Genomic DNA, 11,155 nt, shown 5'->3' with positions numbered 1-11,155 from the left:
TTCTCCTAATCCCTTTTCTGTAATCTTTCAGAATTGAAATGAGGTTTACCTATAGAGTTCCAAAGAAACCAGAGGATTGATTCATATATTTGGTAAAGGCCGTGCAGAGAACTCACTGACTACTTACTGAGCTACATCTTGTTCGAGTGACCGATCTTCTAATGGTCAGGTGAGCAGGAGCTGACACAGGTGGTTGCTGTGTGTGAGTGGTAGCCAATGTTTCTGGAATCCGTTTTTAACTCTACAAGTCAGTAGGCTGTTTATACGGTGTGACAGCGGTCATGAAAGGTATTCCTAGAAACACATGGCCTCTGTACATGGAAATGAAGGTTAAAAGGAAAGACAGCATTTTCCTGGCACCAAAAAAGATCAGTATAATTGGGAACACCAAAATACACAGGAGAGCTGTGTCTGCAATGACGAATAGGAGGGGAGACAAGAGGAAGAGGTTGTGGGGACGGTGATAGCGATGGCTGGAATGAACACATCCAGAAGTTAATATGGAAAGTGATCCTGCTACCAAATAGTGCAGCTTATTCCAAGAAAATGGGTCATTTAACTTTTTATCTTAAACTCCTTTCCTTGACAAGGGAAAAATTTGTCATGCATTCAAGAAGGAACAACACCTCAAAATATATCCCGCTCTTCAATTATAACATTAACTTCATGAATTTCTTAATTAACAAAAATACACAGAACCATAGGAGTCATGGTATATTAAACCCTTTCAATGACTTGCAATTCAGTGTGATTGGGTTTACCATATTATTGTCTAAACCATTCTGGTTATGAGTAAACACAGAGAGGCTTTTGGCACGGAACACAAGAAAGCGTTAACAGAGGTGTTCCAAATGAGAGAAAACACAAAAATGAGTGAGTTTGGGATATTCATGGCAAACTACAGAGATTTTTATTTCTGCCTAGGGCTGATGCTATTGTGATTACCACGATCTTGTCTCCTAGACTTTCCTAAGGAGCCATGGACACAAACAATGGAAGTTCCACCACAGATTTCATCCTGCTGGGCTTTTCTGACCGGCCCCAATTAGAACCCATCATCTCTGGGGTGGTCTTCATCTTCTATATTGTGACTCTGGTAGGAAACACAACCATCATTCTGGTATCTTACCTAGACACCCAGCTCCATACGCCCATGTATTTCTTCTTATCCAATTTGTCCTTTTTGGATCTCTGCTATACGACTAGCATTATTCCCCAGATGCTGGTAAATCTATGGGGTCCGACAAGGTCTATTACGTACGGAGGGTGTGTGCTCCAGTTCTTCTTTGCCCTTGACCTGGGATCCACTGAATGTCTTCTCTTGGCTGTGATGGCCTATGACCGCTATGCTGCTGTCTGTCAACCTCTTCACTACACGGTCATAATGAACCCTCAACTTTGCCAGAAGATGGTGCTCACTGCCTGGTTAGGTGGTCTTGGAAGTGCCTTAATTGTTTGCTCCTTGACTTTGAATTTGCCAAGATGTGGGCACCGGAAGGTAGACAATTTTTTGTGTGAGATGCCAGCATTGATCAAGATGGCTTGTGTCTATTCAAAAGTAATTGAGATCACTGTCTTTGCTCTTGGAGTGGTATTTCTTCTAGCACCTATATCACTAATTCTCATCTCATATGGAGTTATCACTCAAGCTGTCATGAGGATCAAATCAGAGGCAAGATGGCGTAAGGTCCTTAATACATGTGGTTCCCACCTCACAGTAGTAACTCTGTTTTATGGAACAATCATTTACATGTATATGAGGCCACAGAATAGCACATCCCAAGATGAGGGGAAGTTCCTTACTCTCTTTTATGCAATCATCACACCCAGCCTTAACCCTCTGATCTATACTTTAAGAAACAAAGATGTAAAGAGCGCAGTAAAGAGAATATTACATGTAGAAAAATGGTCAGCCAAGTCATGAGTTAGATGGAAGAGAGCTAGGAAATAATACTGACTTTTACCAACAGAAGATGAACTGATTCATTAATGCAAAGAGCTCTTAATGGGTGTTGACCACATACCAAGATTTGTTGTAGGTACTGACTTTGTAAATAAATAGGAAATAGATAAAAATTACAAGGAAAAAGAGATACAGACATATAAAGAAGCTTTGTACAGAGAGAGGAGCAAGATGGCAGAAGAGTAGGACACCCAAATATCATCGGATCCCAGGAGTTCAGCTAGATAGTTATCAAACCTTCCAAACACCTACAAACTCAACAGGAGATAGAAGAGAAGAAAAGCAATTCTAGAAACAGAAAAGCGACCACGATATGGAAAGTAGGACATGCAGAGAAGTGAATCTGAGGTAACCTACGGGAAGACAGACCACAGTGGGAGGAACAAGGGTGGTACAGTTCCACCTCAGACAAAGACATTGGGGAATCACTACAACAGGCCTCTCCCCCAGAAGATCAGCAAGAAATCCAGCCAAGACCAAGTTCACTGATCAACGAGAACTGCAGAATTCCAGAGATACAGGAATGCAACATATAGAATTCCTGGCTTTTTTCCCATGACCCTTTAGTCTTTCAAAGTTAAATTTTTTTCATTTTATTTTCTCCTATTCTTTTTTAATTTTTCCTCTTTCATATTTTAATGACTTTAACTACTTTATCTTAGCAATACCTTTTTAAAAATCTTTTTTAAATTTTCATTGTTAAAGTCATATTTTATCCCTTCATTGTATTTAACCTTATTTTTTGTATACATATAGGGTTTTTTCTTTAAAAAATTTTGGCATACAGTTTCTTCTAATAGATCAAAATATACCCTAAATCTAGTACATAGCTCTGTTCTAGTCCAGCCTGATTACATTCTTTCCTCTTTTTTTAATTCTTTTTTCAACCAACTTATCAATTCCTTTTTTAGAATCTTTTTAAGTTTTCATCTTTACAGTCATATTCCATTGCTTCATCATGTTCACCCTTATTTTTGTGTGTGTGTATATATATACATATATAATTTTTCCTTTCTTTAAAATTTTGGGAGGTAGTTTCTTCTAACATACCAAAATACACCCAAAATCAAATGTGTGGTTCTGTTCTATTCACTAGTCTAATAAATATATATATATATTTGTTTTCTTTTTTCCCCCTTTCTTCTACACGCAGTTTTGGGTCTCTTCTGATTTAGCTAGTGTATATTTTTTCTGGGGTCATTGCTATCCTTTTAGTATTTTGTTCTCTCATTTATCTATTTATATCTGGATAAAATGACAAGGCAGAAAATCTCACCTCAAAAAAAAAAAAAAAAAAAAGAAGAGGCAATACCAATGGCTAGGGACCTATTCAATAATGGACATTAGTAATATGTCAGAACTAGAGTGCAGAATGATGATTATCAAGGAGCTAGCTGAACTCGAAAAAAGCATGGAAGATACTAAAGAATACCTTTCAAGAGAAATAAAAGAACTAAAGTCTAACCAAGTTAAAACTTAAAAAACTATTAATGAGGGGCAATAAAAAATGGAGGCTCTTACTGCTAGGATCAATGAGGCAGAAGAGAGAATTAGCGATACAGAAGACCAAATGATGGAGAATACAGAAGCTGAGAAAAGAGAGACAAACAACTATTGGAATACAGAGAGAGAATTCAAGAGCTAAGTGATACCATAAGTATTAGAATAATTGGGATTCCAGAAGAAGAAAGAGAGAGTGGGGCAGAAGGTATATTGGAGCAAATTATAGCAGAGAATTTCCCTAACTTGGTGAAGGGAACAAGCATCAAAATCCAGAAGGCACAGAGAATCCCTCTCAAAATCAATAAAAATAGGTCCACAACCCATCATCTAATAGTAAAACTTACAAGTCTTAGTGACAAAGAGAAAGTCCTGAAAGCAGCTTGGGACAAGAGGTCTGTGACATACAACAGAGAAATACAAGATTGGCAGCAGACCTACCCACAGAGACCTGGCAGGCCAGGAAGGACTGGCATGATATATTCTGATCACCAAATGAGAAAAATATGCAGCCAAGAATACGACATCCAGCTAGGCTGTCATTGAAAATAGAAGAGATAAAAAGCTTCCAGGACAAACAAAAATTAATTTGCAAACACCAAGCTATCCCTACAAGAAATATTGAAAGGGGTCCTCTAAGCAAAGAGAGAACCTAAAAGTAACAAACCAGAAAGGAACAGACAATATACAGTAACAGTCACCTTCTAGGCAATACAATGGCACTACATTCATATCTTTCAATAGAAACCCTGAATGTAAATGGGCTAAATGCCCCAATCGAAAGACACAGGGTATCAGACTGAATTTTTTTAAAAAGCCCCTTCAATAGCTATCTACAAGAAACTCATTTTGGACACATAAACACTTCAGACATAAAGTGAGGGCATGGAAAACAATTTACCATGCTAAGGGACATCAAAAGAAAGCTGGGGTGGTGATCCTTATATCAGAAAATTAGATTTTAAGCCAAAAACTGTAATAAGAGATGAAGAAGGATACTATATCATATTTAAAGGGTCTGTCTAACAAGAAGATCTAATAATTTTATTTTTTTTCAAATATTTTATTTATTTATTGGACAGAGAGAGATTACAAGTGGGTAGAGAGGCAGGCAGAGAGGGGTGGGGGAAGCAAGCTCCCTGCTAAGCAGAGAGCCCAATGCAGGACTCGATTGCAGGACCCTGAGATCATGACCAGAGCCGAAGGCAGAGATTTAACCCACTGAGCCACCCAGGTGCCCATGATCTAGTAATTTTAAATATATATGCCCCTAACATAGGAGCAGCCAATTATATAAACTAATTAATGGCAAAATCAAAGAAACACATCAACAATAATACAATAATAGTAGGAGACTTTAACACCACCTGACTGAAATGGACAGATCATCTAACAAAATATCAACAAGGAAATAAAGGCCTTAAATGACACACTGGACCAGATGGACTTCACAGATCTATTCAGAACATTTCATCCCAAAGCAACAGGACACACATTCTTCTCTAGTGCACATGGAACATTCTCCAGAATAGATCACATCCTGGGTCACAAATCAGGTCTCAACTGATTTTCTGACCACAGTGCTCTGAAGCTAGAACTCAATCACAAGAGGAAAGCTGGAAAGAACCCAAATTCATGGAGGCTAAAGAGCATCCTATTACAGAATGAATGGGTCAACCAGAAAATTAAAGAAGAATTTTAAAAATTCATGGAAATAAATGAAAATGAAAACACAACTGTTCAAAATCTTTGGGATGCAGCAAAGCTGGCTAAGAGGGAAGTATATAGCAAAACAAACCTTTCTAAAGGAACAAGATAGTTCTCAACTACACAACCTTAATAAGTAATAAAGATTAGAGCAGAAATCAATGACATAGAAACCAAAAGAACAGTAGAATATATCAAAGAAACTAAAAGCTGATTCTTTTTTTTTAAGATTTTATTTATTTGACTCAGAGACACAGAGCACAAGCAGGAGGAGCAGCAAGCAGAGGGAGGGGGAGAACCAGACAACCCACAGAGCAGGGAGCCCGATATGGGGTTTGATCCCAGGATCCTGAGATCATGACCTTGGCTGAAGGCAGAGGCTTAACCAACTGAGCCAGCCAGGCACCCCTAGGAGCTAGTTCTTTGAAAAGATTAAGACTCACCGTTTAATCCCGGCCACCTCCTCTAGATCTGAGGGAGACTGCTGCAGAATCTCACTGCACACACTCCATCAGAAACAATTTTTTCCTTCAGCAGAAACAAAGCAGCCCAGTATAATGTGCCTTTGCCTTTCTGGGACCAGAAAGCTGATTCTGTGATTTAGCTCCCTCTTGCTACGAAATGTTTATATATTTGTGGGAGTTTTTTGGGGGGTGAAGGTGAAATCATATTGGGTATAAGGTGTACAGAAAAGTGTGCAAACGGTTAAACGTCCAGCGGGATGAATTTTCATGAAGCAGAAGCACCCACGTGACTACACTCTGTGCACCTCGGTTGCCTACTCCTCTGTGCCCCCTTCAGGCAGTGTCTCCCTGCCTCCCACCTCTACCTGAGGTAGTAATTTTCCTGGCTTCTAACCCGATTGGCTACTTTTGCTTGTTTCTGATCTTATATGAAGGGAACAAAGCAGTATACATGCTTTTGTGTTTGGCTTCTGCCACTAGTCACAGCTAATTGCGTATGTGTTGTGCCACGTGGTAATATTATACTTTGTTATTTCACCGATGGACATTTGAGTTATTTCCAGTTTTGCTTATTACAAAGGGTGCTGCTGTGAACAGTGGGAACCTGTCTCTTGGTGAAACCATGTATGCATTTCTGCTGTGCTCGTCACTAGGAGCTATTGGGCTGGAGAGGGTGGGAGTTTCCCAACCCAGCAGCCATGTTAAAATATACCGCTGCTCAGCAAGCCTGCCAACACTCAGAGCACCCTGTTCCTTTTAGACACCGTAGTAGGCATGCAGTGAGGCCTCCTGAGGTTTTCACTGGCACTTCCCTGTTCACCAATGAAGCTGAGCCTCTGGAAACATTCCCAGGCTATTTAGACGACTTTGTGATGTGCCTCTTCTTTTGCCACACTTCTACTCAGTTGTCTGCCTTCTGGTGATTGATTTGGAGAAGTTATTTATAAGTTTTGGGTACTCAGAATATTTTAAATCCATCTGTCATTTAGTCTCAGCTTTTTTATTCCCCCTGATCTCTATGGACCTCTTACTGACCAGAAGGGTAGGACCAGGCTTTGAGGTGGCTTTATTTGACTCTCTAGGTAATCATGCCCTGTTCCCTTCCCTACAAGGAGCACTACAGTTTCCCAGACATGCTATGACCTCCACTCTGGAGTGAGGTCAGAGGTCTTATGTTTCTGATCCGTGAGCAGCAGACTTGAGAAAGCCCCAGAAGCTTCTGTGCAGGTGAGTCCTAAAGACTCAGAGTTTCTACTTCTGTTGTCTTCTTTCTTTATCTTAGCAACTTCAGGACATTTCAAAGAGTACTCCCAACTATGAATCTTACATTTAAAAATCTTCCAGAAGAATAAATACAGGAAAAACTGCACACTGGAGTTACAACCTATCCTTCAAAACCATGTGGATCCCTACACTTGGATCCATTTTATTTTTATCACCGTAGATACAAGTGTGTAATCCCCTTATCACACTCTTAACCCACAACCTTCGTCTTCCCACAGGCTTGGTCAGTTACTGTGGTACAATGGGAATTTCATGCCCGTCTGCCTTGATGTCCTCTTGGCTTTGTTTTCAAAAGGCATATTGATCAACTGGAGAGTATTTCCCTGAGCGATGTGGAAGGACCACTTGAAACTGAGTCAGTGGAGTGCTCATCACAAATACAGATTCCTGAGCAGCACCGGGACCTCCCAGCTAACACCGGGAGCAGGACTGAATCTGCACTCTTAGTAGCTAGCACCCCAGTTCATATGCCCACTAATGTTTAGGAAGCACCGTACTAGACTGTGAGCTTCCTGAAGTGAGGGACTAGTTATCCCTAGCACACAGTGGAGTGGACTTCATGATACATAAATATTTGTTATGTGAACTCTGAAAAAGCCACAGATATACGATTCCCTTATTTCAGTTGGCACGGCTGTATCACGTCTACTGATAGCATCCTCACTGGGGGATATATTTTATATCATACAGATACTGAAGGTAAACTCTATTCTGGATTTTGATGAAGACATTATTCATAGAAAATGTGGATTCTATGCTAGAAAAGACTTTGCATTCATGTTAGGGAGACAGAACAAATATATTCTCACCTGATTCAATGAGAGTTAACAAAATAGCATCTGAAAAACTTAAGATATTAGTGCAGAGTAAACAGTAATTTCTTTTTTTCTTCTTGGGGGGAAATAATTTTTTAATTTAAATTCAATTAATTAGCATATAACATATTATTGGTTTCAGAAGTAGAGGTTTGTGATTCATCAGTCTTATACAACACCCAGTGCCCATTATTACATCATGTGCCCTCCTTAATGTCCATCACCCAGTTATATCACACCCACCACCTCCCCTCCTGCAACGCTTAGCTTGTGTCCTGTAAGAGTCTCTTATGGTTTGTCTCCCTCTCAAGTTTCAACCTGTTTTATTTTTTTCTCAGTTTCCCTATGATCTTCTGTTTTGTTTCTTAAATTCCACATGAGTGAGATCATATAACTGCCTTTCTCTGATTGACTTATTTCACATAGCATAATACCTTCAGTTCCATCCATGACATTACAAATGGAAAAATTTCATTTCTGATGGCTGTGTGATATTCCGTGTGTGTGTGTGTGCGCGCGCGCATGCGCACGTCTTCTTTATCCATTCACCTATCAGTGGACATCCGGGCTTTTTCCACAGGACATTCCTGCTATGAACATTGGGGTGCAGGTGCCCCTTCTTTTCACTACATCTGTATCTTTGGGGTAAATACCAAGTAGTGCAATTAGTGGGTCATAGGGTAGCTCTATTTTTAACATCTTGAAGAACCTCCATACTATTTTCCAGATTGGCTGCACCAGCTTGCATTCCCAGCAACAGTATAGGAGGGTTCCCCTTTCTCTGCTTCCTCGTGAAAATCTGTTGTTCCTTGACTTATTAATTTTCGCCATTCTGAGTGGTGTAAGATGGGGGGATATCACTGTGGTTTTGATTTGTACTTCCCTGATGCCAAGGGATGTGGAGCATTTTCTCATGTGTCTGTTGGCCATTTGTATATCTTCTTGGGAGAAGTGTCTGTTCTGTCTTCTGCCCATTTCTTAATGGATTATTTGCTTTTTGGGTGTTGAGTTTGAGAAGTTTTTTATAGATCTTGGATACCAGCCCTTTATCTGTAATGACATTTCCAAATATCTTCTCCCATTCATAGGCTGCCTTTTAGTTGTGTTACTTCCTTCACTCTGCAGAAACTTCTTATCTTAATGAAGTCCCAGTAATTCATTTTTGCCTTTGTTTCCCTTGCCTCCAGAGATGTACGTGTCTAGTAAGAAATTGCTATGGCCAAGGTTAAAGAGGTTGCTGCCTATGTTCTCCTCTAGGATTTCAATGGTTTCCTTCTCATATTAAGGTCTTTCATCCATTTTGAACTTATTTTTGTATATGGTATAAAGAAGTGGTCCAGTTTCATTCCTCTGCATGTGGCTGTCCAATTTTCCATCCCATTTGTTGAATATCCACTGGATATTCTTTCCTGCTTTGTTAAAGATTAATTGAGCATATTAGTTGTGGGTCCATTCTGGGTTTTCTATTTTCTTCCATTGATCTTTGTGTCTGTTATTTTGCCAGTACCATACTGTCTTGATGACTACAACTTTGCAATAAAGCTTTAAGTCCAGGATTGTGATACTAATCTCTCTCTCTGAATAAACAGAAACCCTGATTGGGCTGGATAGACTCTGTTTTTGTTTTAAAGATTTTGTTTATTTATTTGACAGACAGAGATTACAAGTAGACAGGTAGGCAGAGAGAGGAAGGGAATCAGGCTCCACACTGAGCAGAGAGCCCCATGCAGGGCTCCATCCCAGGACCTTGGGATCATGACCTGAGCTGAAGGCAGAGGCTTTAACCCACTGAGCCACCCAGGTGCCCCTAGACTCTATTTCTATGCAAAATAACCTAGGTTTGAGATCCGAGACTCTGGAATCTTTGGTTTCTCTTCTTTTCTTTATCCTCCTATGTAATTTTAGACCATTTTTTGATGTCTTGGGACTCAATCTTCTCAAATGTGAAATGAAGGAACTGTATTTATTCCTTTTTTGTGATCACCATGTACCATCCAGACTTGTAATTCTATTATCCTAATCATTAAATTTGATGCCAGGCAACATACTGAGTGATTTCAGTACATGACCTCATTTAACCCTCAGAACAACTAAAAGTCAGGTACTTCGACGGGATCCACTTGGCAGATGAGGAAACTGGGACATGAGGTACAACTTGGTCAGGGTCTCACACACCCAGGAACTAAGTGAGTTAACCTGAATGCAGTCCCATAGTTAAGTACATTTGGTTCAATTTTGATGTGCTTTAAGTGACGTTAAGTGTGACCATTTGCAAAGAGATGCAGTCACTGGACCCCCTGAAAGGAATCAAGACTCCTAGAGAAATTGATTACGCCTTGGAGAAATGAAGCAAGAAATATGCCAAATGAGCCTGAAATACCTTGTCCTGCTCCCGAATAAAAAGCTAACAAAGACTCTCAGGGCTCCATAGAAAGGGCACAGGAGACAAAACAGAGGCGCTCCCAGCCGCCAAAGAGGCATCCTCCGGACACCGAAAGTAATGACTCGAATGTGTTCTTTTAAACATCCATGCGTTTGCAGGGGCTCCTGCGTGATTCAGGCGGTTCAGTGGCTGCGTTGGACTCTGGCTGGGGTCAGGGTGTCAGGGTCGTGGCATCCAGCCCTGCATCAGGCTCTCGCTCAGCCGCGGGTCGGCTTGAGGACTCTCTCTTCCTGCCCGTCTGCGCCTCACCCCGGCTCACGCTCTCTCTCTCACATAGATAAACTTTTTAAAGATAAATAAATAAAAATTAAAAACCCATGAGCTTGTAATGAGGTTCAAAAAGAGAAACCAAGCCAAACACATTCGTTATCAATTGCTGCACAAAACCATCCCCATGGAATCCGACATGGAATATTGATGACCTCCGAGCGTCTGTCGATCGGGAACCTGCGGGCAGCCGGGCTGCAGGTGAGGGTCTCCGCGCGGGGCCGGCGGCTGGAGGACGCGGGTCTGACCTCACTGCTCCGGCCGCTGACGGGGGCTCCCGGGGGAGGGCGAGGACGAGAGACCACGCTGGAGCACGGTCTCCTCCGTGACCGCATTCGAGGGAACACGCCCCCGGCCGCCGCCGCAGCGCGCGGGGCAGCTACGCGCGGGGCGATGCTGGACGGCGGGGCTCACTGCCGCCGCCTCCACCGACGGCCCCGCCCGGCGGGCCCCTCCGAGTACCGGCAACCAGACCGAAAAGGAAGCGTCCGCGGTCTCTTCTGTTTGTACTGCTGTCAGGACAACCAAGTGGCCCCAAATGTATATGCCCATGAGGAAACCCTTTAGCAGAAATTCCCGTTCATCGACGTGACAGAAATCACTGCACGAGAAAAATCACCATTTTGCAAACCCGAATGAAACGGCTGATTTGGGCAAAGCTCCGTAGGTGAAACCAGCCCGTGAAGGGGCGGGGGCGGGGGCGGGGGCGGGG

The 11,155-nt window shown here is 41.7% G+C and overlaps 1 protein-coding gene across 1 annotated transcript; it reads left to right on the top strand.

The window, feature by feature from the left end:
* Positions 1-979: 979 nt before the first annotated feature.
* LOC132017164 (olfactory receptor 2W1-like) lies at positions 980-1,924 on the top strand. The gene has a single exon (XM_059398965.1). It carries the CDS (start codon positions 980-982, stop codon positions 1,922-1,924), a length of 945 nt encoding a protein of 314 aa, XP_059254948.1.
* Positions 1,925-11,155: the final 9,231 nt, after the last annotated feature.

The sequence above is a fragment of the Mustela nigripes genome, chromosome 5 (genome assembly GCF_022355385.1).
Source record: "Mustela nigripes isolate SB6536 chromosome 5, MUSNIG.SB6536, whole genome shotgun sequence".
Taxonomy (NCBI): domain Eukaryota; kingdom Metazoa; phylum Chordata; class Mammalia; order Carnivora; family Mustelidae; genus Mustela; species Mustela nigripes.
Note: the sequence above shows the minus strand (reverse complement) of the source record. Positions and strands in the feature narration are given on the sequence as shown.